Raw genomic sequence first — 17,028 nt, forward strand, 5'->3', positions numbered from 1 at the left:
AGTTTTATGTGGGGCCCTGTGGAATCTTCCTCTGTATCTGGGCCCAGCCAGTCACGATAGTTTTGCAACTTGTGTAATTTAAGTATAAGATTACACCAAAACATATGCAATTTACATAACTTTTGAAAACAACGTAACTTGTGTATCAAGGAAAATGCGTAGAAGCTGGACAGGCGCAGGCAGGGGGCAAACGCTACTCACCACCTATGGTCTTAATCCCACTGCCCCCAAGGACCTGACTTATTAGCACATTCATTATTCATTGTATCTATTATATGACTGCCCAAGGATTTCATTGCTTTCTATGTGGCCATATAACATAGGAATGTTATACAAGTAGCAGCTACTAATATCCCAGCAATGAGTAGCTGCTGTTGAACTACAACTCCCACCACTGCTGCTATTTACATAACTTACTTATGTTACTTGCAAAGAAACCTACACATGAACTCTACCGACCCCCTAGTTAAAAGACAAACTTATTAGCACATTCATTATTTTTATGAACTTCTATTGACAAGTTATTGGGCCCCCACAGCAAAATCACTACCGTGTATATAACCCAAGAGCCCTTACAATCAGTTGCCTTTATTCTTGCTACTAACTCAGCCCATAGCGGCCTGACTGGCGCCTCAGCAACAACCACCAAGAAAAACTACATCTCCCAGCAGCAGAGGCGGCTTGACGTCACCAAAAACGTGTACAGCTAACGTCATTGGTCGCCGGAGAAACCCGAACAAGTCAGTGTTTTCCAGCTGGGTCTTCCGGCCTGTGCCATATCACTTCCGGCAGGGGAGACTAAGGAGCTGAGAGAGCTGCGCTGCCAGGTAAGTATAACTCTGGTGAATCCTAGACGCGGATATGTGGTTGCTAATAAGACTAGTATAGAATAATGATATTATATGAGAACTTTGTTTGCTTTATCTCTCCACGCTGCCATAACCAACACCAAGATGTAGTTCAGCGAAGGGATTGGGTAACCATCAATGGTGGACGCTTAAAAGTTGTAATGGTCAGTATGAGCTGGGGAATCTCAGATGCTACCCATGTACAGTACAGCTGGGGGAAGTGTGGCCCTTGTGCTGCTGCCCCTGTACCGGCCACATCAGCAGAAGGGAAGGCACCTAGAGCTTTCCCACTGAGCAATCAGTGCACTGCTTGTTTCCCCAACTAGTGCTACCCCTTTTCTGCACTGCTTATATACAGCTAATATAGTACTCACATTAGTCCCTGCTCCACTGCCGCTTATGATCTGCCACTAAATCATACAGGCAAGTTAACTGGCACCCGGTAAGTCTGACCCTGTTGTGTGTAAATGTGATAGGGACCTTAGATTGTAAGCTCCGCTGGAGCAGGGACTGATGAGAAAGATGTGAGATCTCAGTATAGTGCTGTGGGCTGTTTGGCACTATATAAATAAAGGTATAAGCAGACAAGAAAATGTTGCTTTTACTAGTAGCAGCTACTTTTGAAGTCTACTAAGCGCGAGAAAATCCCCTGCGGTAGACAATAATGAGAGTTGCCTCTGCTGAAACAAACGTAGAGACAATAATCAGTAAATGATCAGCATTGTCTTTTTCAGTGGCCACGGCAAGTAGCTGTTACTAGTAGCCCCGTGTGTCTTCACCCTTAGGGCTCTGGTACACGGGGAGATTAGTCGCCCGCGAGCAGGGAGTTTTGCCGCGGGCGACTAATCTCCCCGTGTGCCAGAGCCCTTATAGTTCAGTCGCTCAGCCTGTCACGTCCGTATGATAAGACAAGTAAATAAGGAGATCCTGGTCAGCTGGAAACTGATGACATCATAAGCACTGACTTTACTGAGCTATGTCACCATGCAACAAACATCTTGATTGGTGCTGATGTCACGCAAGGTCACTGCACTTAGGGTGATTCTAATCTGGACAGTTCAGTTTAGGCAGTGACTGTTCAGTAATGAAAAGGACAATCACAGGAAATCATAGTTGTGTACATCAGCAATGAAGCAGTAACCCAAAAAGTGTAAGGTAAGGATACTGGTTTTATGTGAGTGCTCTGCTCATCTACATTTGGGGCACTGTAGTCTACATCTACATATGGCAGAATACTAGCTCTGGGTGCTTCCAGGGGCATGTTTTCTTTTTAACATTCCAGCATTTTGGTTCTGTTGCTGTGTAGTTGTGGTGGCTTTACATTCATCAGTCAAGTCAGGCAAAGGGACAGGCCATGCTCGGGGTATTGTTAGCTCCAACTTATGCACCTAAATCCCTGCCTGACTGGTGGGCATGACACAGATGCAGATAGTATCAATGGGTTGGGACGAGTATTTGAGGTATTTTTTTTTCTGTGATACCGACACAAATCGTCTCATTTGTGTTAGTATCACTTTAAGCTGTTGTTGTTGCTGCCCCCATTTCCCTACAAGATCATCTACCAAATGCTCCTCTATTTAAGGGTATGTACCCTAAGTAATGACTTGCTTGTATATGTGTCTTGTTGAGGAGCTTGGATTTGTTGTGTTTGGTGACTTTTTTCACCTGCAAATGCAGATAGGAATGTGCGACACTAAGTTTGGCATGCAGTCTATTAAACCCACAGACCCCATAGAATGCTGTTGGGTGCCAGTTTGATCCAAGTCAGATGGAGACCATTTGATCATCTCTCCTTATCTGTCTCATACAGCCATGGAACAGGGAATCTACAGCACTCATGCTTTCTGTGTGTGTCACCAAACAGCTAGGCTTGGCTCAGGCTAAACTGGTTGGTCAAGACTATTATATATATCTGTAATGCAGACTGGCATTAAGCTGTACAGTTCCACAGGTTAGCCTAGATTCCAGTTCACCTTTCTTACCTCTTTATTTATTAAAGCAGTAGTCCCCAACCATTTTTACTTGTAAGCAACACTTAAATGTAAAAAAAAAAAGTTGGGGGAGACCAATATGGTCTGTGATTGGTTATTTGGTAGCCTGTGGACCGGCAGCCTACAGAAGTTTCTGTTTGGCAGTGCACATGGTCTTTATGCCCCCAAAAAATGTTTAAAAAATGAAAAATAAGCACCTGCCTTAAGGCCACTGGAAGCAACAACCAAGGGATTGGGGCACAACATGTTGCTTATGAGCCACTGGTTAGGGATCACTGCATTAGATTATATATTGTGCTGTCTGCAATTTCTCCCTGTGTCTCCCAACCCCAAACCCTTGGCCAGACTTCCCAGTATAATAGGGATATAGTGGCTCCTGTGAGCAGCCCTTCAGCTTTTGTCTGCCTTTTTGTTGTCTGTGCATGGCAAGGATCACTGACTGCCTCCCTCAGACCCTGTCACTTGCTCTGATCTTTAACTCTTCTTTGAGTCTTGCACACCTCCTCTTTTTGCAGCTAAGAGTTTCAGTTTCAGGACTTGGTATTATGGGTTTACTTAGGTCTTCAAATTCAATTTTGGTTGGAATTTTGCTGCCTTTGGTACTGTCTGGTTCCATGTTTCTATCTCTTGTCTTTCCCTTCTTTCTGATCCCAGTAGAGATTAACGCAGTCCATTGCACAGACGGAACAACATGGCGGGGAAGAACGGGGACGGTTTTAGTGAAGTAGCAGAAGAGGGACCAAGTGGAATCCTTAACAAGTAGGAGTTATAATTTGCTGTCCGTTATATCTAGTAGTTTATTGACCTTACAGGCCTTGGTTGTGATTTCTGTACAGTCAGAACAGACAACAATCCTTCTCTGAAATGGTTAAAATTTTTCATTATATCTTTTATTTTCTCCTCTATCTAGTAATCTGACTTGGTCTCCTATGAACATGGCATTTCTATGATTGCAATATTCCATTAATAATGATATTTCATTGGGTTCAGGGATTACCAAAACTTCTATGATGCTGTCTCCATTATTCACCCCCCATAATCTATTAATCCTCCTCATCTCCTTGCGGAGTCCCCACATCAGTCTGATAATGCCTTTACAAAGCAAAGTGGTTGGGGTATCCAGGTTTGTCACAAATATAATTAAGGGGTTTGGACTGACATATGGATATGGTCATGTAATATGGCCACAGGGGAGACATTTTAGGTTTGCTGATGTCCTATACAGAGAATATATACCTTGCATAGGTTTTCCCATGTCATCAAGCAGAAAATCATCAATTTGATTTATTCCGTGAAAAACTGTTGTCTTGTATTTTATATAATTGTCACTCTTTGTTACACTTACATTTCTCTGCACCCCATTTGCCCCACACATTCTCATACCCACACCCTAGTTTAAATCCCAGTATATGACCCTCCCTGTGCCCTTCTCACAAAGCCATGCCTGTTTGTGTCCTATGCAGAATGTTTCCCAAAATGATCACTCAGAGTGCTGCAAAAGACTGGATTAACAGGCGTCGTGCACAGATCCGCCCATGGAAAAATTTTGTGGATCAACGGCGTTTCTCTCGCCCCCCAAATTTCGGAGAGCTGTGTAAGCGTGTGACAAGGAACATCGAGCATTTTCAAAGCAACTATATATTTATTTTCCTGGGACTTATCCTTTACTGCATGTAAGTTTGGCTTTGGCTTTCTGTATGCTGGTTCTAGTTGCTTTGTAATTATTTCATTAATTATATACTTTGGTTGCCATTCAGAGGCTTCACCAGCTCTCTTTTCTGTCTGTACACTGGGCAGTACTCTGACTCGGGCAAGGGGATAGGCTGTAAGGGCGAAGACACACAGAGCTACTTAGTAGCAACTATTTGTCAAGGCTACTAAATGCCAGAAAATCCCTCTGCCATAGACAGAGTATTGACTCTGCTAAAACAGACAGAGACAATTATCAGTAAATGATCAGCATTGTCTGTTTTAGTAGCCATGACAAGTAGCTACTACTAGTAGCTCCGTATGTCTTCACCCTAATGGTGGCCACACACCGTTCAGGGCTGAAACAGCAGATAACCTTCTGCCGATTCAGCCCTGACGGCAGATTTTGCTCAGGCGCCTTCTATGGCGCCCGATCAAAATTTTCTAACCTGGCTGATCGGCGAGTCGACAGATTTCAGCAGCTTCCTGCGATATCGGGCGACTCGCCGACATACCATACACGCACCGAATATCGTACGAAACGAGGTTTCGTACGATATTATCGGTGCGTGTTTGGCCAGTTTAAGAAAAGACAGTGTCACATAAGGGAAAGTCTAAAAGAAAAATGTAGCTAAAGAGCTTAAGTTTTAAGTGAGAATTGATAAAAGGGCTCATATATGCTATATAGATATATATATATATATATATATATATATATATATATATATATATATATATATATATATATATATATATATATATATATATATATATATATATATAATTTATTATTTTTTTTTTTATTGCTCTTCTTTTCCCCCTTTGCAGAATCACCTCCCCCATGTTACTGATTGCATTAGCTGTGTTCTTTGGAGGTTGTTACATTGTTTACCTGAGGACCCTGCAGTCCAAGATGGTTCTGTTTGGTAAGTCATGTTACCTGTTATCACTAACGACTTTACCTGTATCACTGACTAAATATTTCAGATATGTAAATTATCCATTTAAGTACTTTTTACTCACTAGTAAATAGTCATCCTCATTGAAAGCATTTAAAACACATACTTAAAGGAACAGTAACACCAAAAAATGAAAGTGTATAAAAGTAATGACAATATAATGTACTGTTGCCCTGCATTGCTACAACTGGTGTGTTTGCCTCAGAAAGCCTACTATAATTTATATAAGTAAGCTGCTGTGTAGCTATGGGGGCAGCCATTCAAAGGAGAAAAGGCACAGGTTACTTAGCAGATAACAGATAAGCCCCATTATATGGGGCTTATCTACTAGGGTACTATAAGGGTATTCCATGTAAATGGATATTATAGGAGCAATCCTTATAGCAGGAGTCCCAGGTATAAAACTGATATACAAATGGCCGCAAGGAACTGCTTTATGGTTTGTATTAAAATAGTCCTAAACAGCACTCCACACTTAAAAAATCTGCTTCTGTGACCATTTACTAGGGATTGGGGACACAAGTGAACATGGGACTTGATGGGTTTAACTCTGTCCGTTCTCTCTCCAGGACGCGAGCTCAGCACAGCCAATCAGTATGGCTTGGCAGGGGCCGTATCGTTCCCCTTTTTCTGGCTTGCAGGAGCCGGTGCGGCTGTCTTCTGGGTTATTGGTAAGTGTCTCTGTTCCTTACAAGTACAGCTATGGAGTCTGTTATCCAGAAACCTGTTTTCAAGAAAGCTCTAAATTACATAAAGCCCATCTCCCATAGAGTCTATAATAAGCAAATAATTCTAATTTTTAAAAATTATTTTCCTTTTCACTGTAATAATAAAACAGTGCCTTGTACTTGCTGGTAACTAAGCTGCATGAATCCATATTGAAGGCAAAATAATCCTATTGGGTTTATTTCAAGTTTAAATGATTTTTCAGCAGGCTTAAAGGTCTGCTTAAAACAGACTAACATTAAGAATTGAATCGTCAGATATGCAGGCAAAAACAGTTCTTTGCCCTGACGATTCAGCATAATTGATATCAGTTGCCTCAACTCCCACCATACACACACCAATTATTGTATGATAATATCAGTGCACCTTAAGGTATGGAGATCAAAATTACGGAAAGACCCCTTATCTGGAATCCCCAGGTCTAATACATGTATTGAAATGCATAACTAAGAGATTACACGATGATAACTTTTTTTAAGCTTTGTTTTGAAGATTTCTATCCTTTTTATTTTTACCCCATAAGCAGATAATTTATATAATTAGTTTTGTGCATGGAATAGCGATGTGCAGGCCAAACGGATACCCATGTGTTAACCTGCAGGTCGGGCAGGTTCATGTCGACCTCAGCACATCACATGCGGGTTGCGAGCGGGTTCAGGCTGAGCTCTCCGCACACCCTCCCCACCTGCAATCTTACCCTGCCAGCAGCTCTCTTTTGGCTTCTCTATTTAAAGGCGCATGCCCTGGAAAGCCCCGCCTCTTTTGTGACATCATTGCAGGGCGGGGTTGCCGCAAGTCCATAAATGGAGGGAGAGGGCAGGTTAGGGTCTGGTGTGGGTTGAGATTTTCTCGACCAGCAAATCACTAGCATGGAGCATTCTTGTTTGCACAGAGGAAGCAGCGCCATCTAGTGGTCAGTATATCTTTATACTGGTTATTCCTACACTCTAGATGACATTCAGCAAATATAAATATATATTTCTATATATTTTATATAGTATCACATTTATGGGTGTCATAGTTTTATTTAATGGAATTTGTTAAGGCTCCATTTAGACAGGATAATTGTTCCACAACAATAGCTTTAGTTCCCAGCCTGTGGGTTGAATTAGGGGTAGCTGCAGGATGATTACCCCCTTTCCATTTACAGATACGGTTTTATTGGTTAGTATGGTGGCCAAAGTATTTTTTTGACTGTTGGCTATCCAGTCGGTTGAGGTTCTAACCTAGCAAGTTATGCAAGGTGTCTATCTAAACTATTTCAGAGAAATAAAGGGAAACTGAACTCCTTTCATTTTTTTGGGTGATTTTCCTCTTTTATTCCAGGCGCCACACTGGTTGTGATTGGTTCCCATGCATCTTTTCATGCGATTGAAGGAGATTTTGAGGAACTTCAGATGGAACCCGTGTAACAGTTTTACCCTGGTATCACCCTTGGAACCCCCTGGAAGTGCATTTCCCTGGGACTATTGAACCCTAACTGATTTAATCTCTCTGCTCCATTTCTTTCTTGCTTTTGGTTTACCCCTTCCCAGCTTGCACTTCTGCAGCAGGTTTTGCACAAATATTTCTGAAGGTCAGTAAATCCTCTCCACAAGGTGAAATAAGGCAAATAAAATCCCATAGGATTTTATATATGCACAACTTGAAAAGACGCAACTTTGGACACTGAGGAAATGGAAGGATTCAGTGCTAAATACTCATAATCTGAATTTGTAAACTATACTGTTTATGTGATCTTGTTATTAAAGTAAAAAAACTTGTATATAATTACTATACCTTTTTGGTGGTGTTTTTTGTCCAGTGCAAATTATAAAGTAACAGATAATCACGACACAAATCTCAGCCATATTTATAGAACGGAGGGTAAACATGTGACTTAGGTTAAATGCCACTTTTTCTGTAACAGATTGTGAATCCCTAATATCAGTGTGGTCCAACCTTCTTTCTTTACTTGGCAATTATCCCATATGGTTCCAGAGTAGATTATGAGAAACTCGAAGCACATCTGTGGAGTCCATGGGCAGATACATAAGTCATATTCATATGGAGTCATAGGGTAAATACATTGAAGTGTCATATACTTGGTTGGATGAAAGAGGAGGAACAAAGTGAGTTTCTGCTATTAGCAATAATTAGAGAATTCCTTCTGAGGGAGATGTCTCTAGACCAATTAATTTTTTGTGTTTAAGATGGTTTGAATGGTTCCAAAGCAATAATGGCATTTGTAATTATGGTGACTAAATAACAACCAAAAGAATTCAAATAACCTTTGGGTTCAGGTTACGACTCATAAGTACAGACTATCTTTGACCATTTTCTTTTTAGTTGCCAACTTCTAAAAGTTCACTTGAATGAACACATAGGAATCTTCGTTTGGGTAAGTAGCATCTGTTTATGAGCTGGCACAGAACATCATTTTCCTGATGTGCTTTTCACTTGCAAGTCTGGATCTGCCAGGAGCTAAATTGCATTAGTTGAGTTGCAATTCAAACTTTATTCTTTTTTTCATGTTCAATAAGTAACATGCTATGACTGGAAGTTCAGTTGTAATACAAATAAAGTAGGAAAGGAAGGTCACAGTGTTGGGGCGGGCGGGCGGTTTTGTTGGGGCGGGCGGGCGGGTGGGCGGTTTTGTTGGGGCGGGCGGGCGGTTTTGTTCTGGTGGGCGGTTTTGTTGGGGCGGGCGGGTGGGCGGTTTTGTTGGGGCGGGCGGGTGGGCGGTTTTGTTGGGGCGGGCGGGCGGGCGGTTTTGTTGGGGCGGGCGGGCGGGCGGTTTTGTTGGGGCGGGCGGTTTTGTTGGGGCGGGCGGGCGGGCGGTTTTGTTGGGGCGGGCGGTTTTGTGCGGGCGGGCGGTTTTGTTCTGGTGGGCGGTTTTGTTGGGGCGGGCGGGTGGGCGGTTTTGTTGGGGTGGGCGGTTTTGTTGGGGCGGGCGGGCGGGCGGGCGGTTTTGTTGGGGCGGGCGGGCGGGTGGGCGGTTTTGTTGGGGCGGGCGGGCGGGTGGGCGGTTTTGTTGGGGCGGGCGGGCGGGTGGCGGTTTTGTTGGGGCGGGCGGGTGGTAGGGCGGGCGGGTGGTAGGGTGGCCAGGCGATTTTTTAGGGGTGGGTGTGTGGATGCTTGTGTAGGGCTCGGTGGGTGGGCCCTTGTGCTTGTGTGGAAGACAAGAAGGGAATCAGGGAGCTGGGGGAGGATGGAGACAGCAAGCCTGCCTCATGAATCTTCTGGTGGAAATCTGAAAAAAGAAGAAAAGGGATTATTGAACTAAAAACAATAATGTAATAATATTACAGATAAATGCTTGTTTTTTAGAATATAAGAGGCTTAGGGGCTGATTTACTTACCCACGAACGGGTCGAATGGAGTCCGATTGCGTTTTTTTCGTAATGATCGGTACTTTGCGATTTTTTCGTATGTTTTGCGATTTTTTCGGATTCCTTACGAATTTTTCGGATCCAATACGATTTTTGCGTAAAAACGCGAGTTTTCCTATCCATTACGAAAGTTGCGTAAAAAGTTGCGCATTTTGCGTAGCGTTAAAACTTACGCGAAAAGTTGCGCATTTTTCGCGTAAGTTTTAACGCTACGCAAAATGCGCAACTTTTTACGCAACTTTCGTAATGGATACGAAAAACTCGCGTTTTTACGCAAAAATCGTATTGGATCCGAAAAATTCGTACAGAATCCGAAAAAATCGCAAAACATACGAAAAAGTCGCAAAATATTCGTTTTCAAGTCGGAACTTTTCCAATTCGGGTCGGATTCGTGGGTTAGTAAATCAGCCCCTTAGTCTATGCCTACCACATATCAGCTAACTAAAATAGCACCTTTAATTCTTATATTGATGACCAGCGCCAGTCTAGTTGCCAGTGGAAAAACCCATTTTCAAAGGGGATATCTAAGCCCCTAGTGCAACCTAAAGGGGCCATAGACCCACCTAGCAATTATGGCCTCTGGCTTATCAGCCTGCAGGCTGAAGGGGCATAGAGTGTATGAGATTTATACTCGCTATGGCTGCCTTTCTATTGCTCCAATTGCTTGGAAAGACAGTCTAAGCAACTGGAACATAAATATAATAATATAAATATATTACCCATATTCTCTGGAACCTGTTTGTCACCGCCTTCTTAACCTGTCTTCCAAGGGTCAGATTTTCTTCAGAAGGCGGTACTTCCTCCTCCTCCCTTGAAGCAGGAGGCTCCTGCCCTTTGTTCTTCTCTGGGGCAAGAGGCTGTTCTTGAAGTGTACTGGTCCTGAACAGAAAAAAAAATATTAAAATCAGCTAGTGTTGTCATTCATTTCCCAAGCATTTAAATTACAGTTATTATAACTGGAGGAATAATATACCCCAATCCCCAGGTGGAAAATGTCCGCTACTGCGTATTTCAGGCCAACATCCGATCCGCTCTGCGTGCCATAGTTTTTAATGCAGGCACAAGGAGGCATATTTTGTGATCAGGGCAATAAGTGAGATATATGTGATGGTTATGTTCCTGTACTTCCCAAACCATTAACCTTCTAGATCTCTTGAGGGGACCTGTTACCTAGTCCTGTTTATTGTGTTAAGGAGTGTTTAGGCTCATACTGTCCATTTAAGACATCATTTTTTTTAAAATATATTTCTCATGTGTGTCAGTAACTGGAATGAAAAGTGTCATTTGCTGAAAACATACCCAGCAACTTCTTCCAACTCCTTTTCCTTCTCCATTATTTTCTTTCTGAGGCCCCGCAGATTTCTTCTTACAGTCTGTGAGTGCAGGGGAAGAAACAAGGATAGGAACAAAGGGAAGAGAAAAAAAATAGTTATGATTCTGTTTTTATAGATGGTTAGAAAACCAAATCATAAATTCTGGCTGCTATGAGCAACATCACCAGTAATTTTTCACTTCACTTTTTTACACAGCATGATAACTATAACTTAGTCCTAGTTTAGATTAGTATATAGGGGTCCTAGCCACCTTGAGGTGGGCAAGCTGATGCCACCCCCTTGCTCCCCCTGCATTTAGTTTTTCACGTCAGAGGGGGCAAGGGGGGGCTACATTGGCAATGCAGCAATAGCACTTTCTACACTAGAAGAGCCTAAATTCTACTTTGATAATTGGAATTTCAGCTCTTTAAGTTACCACGAGTGGATTTTTGCCACCCCTGTTAACTTGCTGGGTGCTGCCATCTGAGGTGAATGTCTCAATTCACCTCATGGCAGCAGCACTCCTGAGAATAGGTATTCCATATAAATAAATATATAGAACATTATAGTGGATAATGCAATGTTCTATACTATAATCTTTAATTGTGAAAGTAGTACTTGCACATAATATCTGCATGATCTATGCACCCAACCAAATACTAAACAAGCATGTGGTTTTGCAAGTAGCCCTGAGTATAGGTCTGTCTTCTGTAATGATAGGGAAAAAATTGGAAGCCAAAATGCCCCAAAGCACCTCATTTACAATTGTCCTGTTTTTAACAGACTGATCAGAGCTATTTATCTAGTGATTTCTATGGGTTACTGCATAATCCCTATCTATTCCCTTAAATAGTTGAGAATAGTAGAGGAATAGAATAGTCAGTGACAGCCTGTCCTTTACACATTTTCCCCTCATTGTTTTCTGTTTCCCCTTGTTTCAAGTGAAAATTAAACACATTATTGTTTTCCAAGAATGAGTGCCAATGCTCAAAAAATTTTTTTGATTCTTGTATGAACAATTCAAGCATTATATATAGACATTTTATAGATACAATGATCAAGTTTAATTTGAATCTAAACTATGCCGAGTTTATATGACATTCAAGGCCAGTAAAAGATGAATTTTAGTAAATCAGCCCCTTAGTTTATCCTATAGAAATTTAACAATAAATATTCAAAAAAGCATCAGGGACAGTGAGCAGTGATCAACTTACTCTATGGAGTCTTTTATACTTGAAGTACTGTCTCCTAATGCTTCTTCTTTCATGGGCATTCTGTGGGAGAAGAGACACAATATGAAGCAATACTTTGTACCATTGCCACTACTGCACCCATGGGGTCCCTTGTAACACAGGTCTATGCAGTGTCAGTTAATAACCCCATACTGTATTGTACCATTTTGTACAATGTACAAGTTTTGTTGCTGGTGAAAATGGCACTTGGTGGGTGACCTTACAAGCCCACTCCCCAATTATTATAAAGGCACCCAGTAAATAATACATTTCTCTGTGATAACAATAATAATACTTACAGGAGACCGAGATAGAATTTTATAGAGGCGGCAATACGCCCTCTCCAGCACTTTCAGTTGTTTCTGTAAAATTAAAAAAGTAGCAGTGTGAGAATGGAATCTATGAATCGGTGCTATTCCTCTTGTGATCAGACCTATAAGGGAAAGGCTGGATCCCACAGTAAGTTCTGCAAGTAGTTTTTCTATATCCTCCCTTTATGACTCCCTGACTGACTCCTAGGGGCTCGTATACACAGGACCGGATTTGTGGCAAGGCCAGAAAGGCCCATGCCTAGGGTGGCATGCTGCCCAGCCGCAAGTAAAATTTTCTCACATACGGAGCACTGGGGATGGGATGTGCAAAAAACTTCAGCGTGTCCTGTCCCCAGTGCTCTGTATGTGATGAAAAGGATGCAAAAAGGATGCGCATGTGTGTTATCCTGTAGGGGGCAGAGAATGGGGCACTGCATGTACAATGATAAAGCAGCAGCAATATCATCTCAGAGGCAGCTGAGAAGCAGAAATATGAGGCAGTGCCACTGTGCAATTACCATTCAGCTGCTGTTTCACTATAGGCCAATATCAATAAAACTAAAATATAGTTTTCAGAGAAGCAGGTTTTAGTTATATTCACAGCAGCTCTGGATCTACTCATCCAGTTATATTGTCTGCAGGGTTGGATTGGACCATGGGACACTGGGAAAAAACCAAGCTGGCCCTGCAGAACCAGCCCCTGCCTGACCCAGTCCCAATGCTCCACCCCCAACCACGTCAAATGAAATAACGTGGTGTAGCGCTGTACTGGGGGGGCACGAGCAAGCCTGGCAGACTTTACAACTGAGATGGGGGCCCCTGGGGTGGCATTCCTGGTGGGCCCCAGACACCCCAGTCCGATACTGATTGCCTGAGCCTTGTGCCATTTCACCATGTGGAGTCCAGATCCAGCTATGAAATATGCAAGGACAAGGGTTTGCAATCTAATGTCATGTATTCACTATTTATCTAAACATCTATTTTTGGATTTCTTTCTTACCTGATACTTGATCATCGTCAAGTAGTTGGCGATGTTCTCATAATTGTTTTTATGTCTGGTGGCGTAAGATACAAGAAAATGTTCTCTGCAAAAACAAATCCCAATGAGAAATAATACAAGGAAAAATAAGTCAGCCAAAATTGAGTGATTGGATTTTATTGAACATTTATAAATAGGGCACTTGGGTGGAAACACTGCTTAGAGTTTATCTATACTAAAGGTAGAAACATAAGGGGGCTCATTTACCATGCATGGGGCAAGAGGATTTGCACCTGGTTTTTGCACTGTGCACATGGCACCATTTTGTGCAAAGGACTGCACCTGTCTCTGAAAGTGACACTGGCTGCATGTGACAGAGCTACATTTAGAGAGGGCAAGTGGTTGGGGGTATATGCCTGCCCCCTGGAACACCCCCAGCTTTCACAAAGATACACAAAGTAGAGAACTTCAGGTGCCACAAGGTGCAGGAGAGGCCTTTACTTACGGTACTTTGCAGCAGATTCTAAATCTGGCACAAGGCACAGAGCATAGCCTGTGGACCAATCACAAAGGGCAAGGTATGCCATTTTCTACCCTTATTGGCCTTGGACTTACCCTGTTGCAATGGCAAACAATATTCAACATGTTAAAAGAGCATTTTTGATTTACTTACAGGTCTTCCATCTTTCCGAAATGCCGCCTGTAAAAAAGTTCTGCAAAGAAAAATACATTTTTATTAAGCACTGAGCAAAAGAAGGGAAATAAATTCACATATAATCAAGTAATGCTGCAACCTTGGCCAGTGGTGTCACTTTTCCGATCTTTTATATTTTGGACTAAAGTGTCATGTTTGTAGACTACTTCCCATTTAATAGCATGTATTGGACCTTTCAGACGACATACCCCCATATGTAATAAAAGCCACTAAGTTTGCCCAAGTGCAGTAACCCATTAGCCAACAATGAAATGTTTGCTTTTAAGCAGGTGACTAGTAAATATTAAATATTACATAACCCCAATAAAGTCTAGAGCACTGGTGATAGTTTTATAGCCATACACTAGAGACCAAAATAATTTTCTCCCAGCTGGGGGACTAACTAGCAAAGCCCAGGGTATTTCCCTACAGAGTGCTACAACCCCATTTTTCCCCTGCTCCCAGGTATCACTTCAACTGATCCAAGCTGGGTACAAAGGCAGTCAGATACCAAGAAAGCAGAAACAAAATGCTGAAAAAAGGCAGTGCTATATCTATTTGCCCCTGGCAAGGGCTTTTTGGACTGCATATGCACCCATCTCAAGGGATTCAGCACAGTCGTTAATGCATACCCAGTTTGTACAGGTACCAAGATAGTAGCTTGGCTGAATCAAGTTTAAGCAAAATAAAGCTGCTGATGTACATGGGAATGCTGGGAGTGACACTTTCTAATCCCAGGGAAAAGCTGTTGGCCAACTGAAAAGCACAATTACTTAAGGAATTTATGATTAATATAGGAATTTACCGTAATAGGAAAGAATTTGTTCATAGTTAGTATATTCTTCCCTGAAATCCTCCAGGGCATGGAGTAGCATCTGTAAATGGAAAAGAGCTTTAGTGACACAATTTGAAATGTATCTGGCTTTAAGGAGAATAGTCAGGCTTAAGGGCTATGGCATTTTGTTTGTCATTAGCCCCCCACTCCACCTGTCACCTCTCTTAATATTAGTGAGAACTGCCATACTGCTTGCTTTAGGTGCCTGTTGTTTTTTCAGACTTTTAAGGAGAAAAGCCAGGTTCACTGGGAAAGGGGAGAACTGGCCACAGTGGAAAACATTGAGCAGATTCACTGAGTGAATTAGCCTTTCTTTGTTCTTTAATAGATTGCTGCACAAAGGTAAACTGTTTGGCAGCTCCCAACTATTTGTGGAACAGGCACAGAAGTAGGAGTTGTGCAAACAGACAGCGGGATGCTTAAGAGGAGGCTATATTTTCCATTAAACATGTAAAAAGGAGAGTGTGTTTCTCCTTTTTTGGAACTAGAAAAAAAACAGATACATTACCTGAAGCGCCGGCATCTTCCTTGCGCTACAGCAACCTAAAGGCAAAAGAGGTGTACAAATGAGCATTATGTTAACAGCAATAGGGAAGTTTTCACTACTGTGACATGGCTGCCTGCAGTACATTCCCCTGGTCAGGGTACTTATTGAAGAAAGGAGCGCAGGCCCAGGAAAGAGATCTAACAAAGTGGCACCCCCAGTTTATTTAGGGCAGACATGCTCTAAGGGCAATAGCACATGAAGAGATTTGTCAACCCCCTAAGAAGACAATTCTCCTTAAAATGCCTTATCACTCTCTAACTTTTGGATCACCACATGTAAAAGGCATTTTCAGGAGACTTGTCACTTGCCCTAGTGCAGATTTCTCATGGGCAACAGGTTTCTGTAACAACTGGATTTGCAAGATTACCAGATGATAACTGCTGTACAGATGACGTCTGATGTCCAGATGATGGTCAGAACCAGAAGCCTAAGATGACCCCGCTTCTGGCTGAAGTCGAGGGGCCCGGCACAAGGCCGGGGTACCCCGAGGGGGTCTCTCCCTCAGTCGAAACTGGCTATTCCAGACACTAGTTCAGAAAAGAATAGAAAAAACTGAACGGTGGAATAGCCAGAAAAATCCTGTAGAAGAAAGAATGCTCTCAAGCACCGCAGAAAAAATAGCTCAGAAGGTCGCACAACACTGTATGGGATAAAAGAAAAAAAGGATGAAAAGTCAGCATTTGTCACAAAACTTTTTCAATATAATACAGAGGAAGGCAGAGATCTGGCTGTTTTACCCTATACTTGATCTATGCATCACTTCCAGCAGGTACTGGGCCTGTTAATACAATATGTGTAAGTTTGCTCACAGTAGCCAGAAATGAGCATTTGTACAGTTAGAATAAGGACATAGTACACTGGTGAATTCACTCCATGTTAGTGAGAAAGACCCTGTTAAGCCCTTTGGGTGACTTGGGAACAAAAGTGCAGGACTCATAGAAATTTCAAATAGTTCTGGCTGCTCTACAGCAAATTATAACTAGAAAGGGAAGTTTGAGAACAAACTTCATGTTGGTTTGAAAAACGTGAAGTCACTGAATGAAATCTGATCTGTAGTTGGCTCCGCCCACTTTTTGTAACCTTGAACCACAGTTATATCGTAAAAACCACTGTGCAAAGTTTGGGGATTATAATAGTAATTTAGATTAAGAAAGAGAATCTATAAGTTATATCCCAATGATAGGTCCTGAATCAATATTTGAACAAATAACAACATATTTCAGTGAAATAAACAAAACATTTATTGGCTCAAAATTAAACAAACAATTCAAAAATAAACAGTAACCATACTATACCAAACAATGGATAGGTGCATCCCAGTGTCTCATGGTACCCACTCCTCTAACGCGTTTCGCACCATTGGGTGCTTCATCAGAGGAGGTGTGGCATACCCATGTCATTTCCTTTATATACCCCCAGCATATCATATCATTCATACAATGTACAGGGTTATTATCCAGCCCTATAGTAAGCTTCTAATATATCAGTAGCTTAAATTATACATATCCAGGGGCCTTCAAGACAACCCTGCAC

The 17,028-nt window shown here is 42.1% G+C and overlaps 2 protein-coding genes across 6 annotated transcripts; one reads left to right on the forward strand and one right to left on the reverse strand.

Moving 5' to 3' along the window:
- The first annotated feature begins 721 nt into the window (after positions 1-721).
- On the forward strand, positions 722-7,991 carry rabac1 (Rab acceptor 1 (prenylated)). 5 transcript variants are annotated; one of them, XM_031905165.1, is made up of 6 exons: positions 722-827; positions 3,494-3,598; positions 4,303-4,512; positions 5,357-5,454; positions 6,057-6,158; positions 7,540-7,991. In XM_031905165.1, the coding sequence occupies exons 2-6, from the start codon at positions 3,531-3,533 to the stop codon at positions 7,623-7,625; spliced, it is 564 nt and encodes a 187-aa protein (XP_031761025.1). In that variant the 5' UTR covers positions 722-827; positions 3,494-3,530; the 3' UTR covers positions 7,626-7,991. The 5 variants fall into 5 exon arrangements, with proteins under 5 accessions (XP_031761025.1, XP_031761027.1, XP_031761028.1 ...); XM_031905167.1 differs by having other exon boundaries at positions 723-827; positions 3,497-3,598; XM_031905166.1 differs by lacking the exon at positions 722-827 and adding an exon at positions 959-1,012.
- A 1,290-nt stretch (positions 7,992-9,281) lies between these two features.
- On the reverse strand, positions 9,282-16,239 carry LOC116412337. The gene is made up of 10 exons (XM_031906470.1): positions 15,863-16,239; positions 15,457-15,491; positions 14,919-14,988; positions 14,093-14,132; positions 13,441-13,525; positions 12,429-12,491; positions 12,112-12,171; positions 10,884-10,957; positions 10,304-10,463; positions 9,282-9,445 (listed from the first exon to the last, which is right to left on the reverse strand). The coding sequence occupies exons 2-10, from the start codon at positions 15,469-15,471 to the stop codon at positions 9,386-9,388; spliced, it is 627 nt and encodes a 208-aa protein (XP_031762330.1). The 5' UTR covers positions 15,472-15,491; positions 15,863-16,239; the 3' UTR covers positions 9,282-9,385.
- Positions 16,240-17,028: the final 789 nt, after the last annotated feature.

Source organism: Xenopus tropicalis, chromosome 7, assembly GCF_000004195.4.
Source record: "Xenopus tropicalis strain Nigerian chromosome 7, UCB_Xtro_10.0, whole genome shotgun sequence".
NCBI lineage: Eukaryota > Metazoa > Chordata > Amphibia > Anura > Pipidae > Xenopus > Xenopus tropicalis.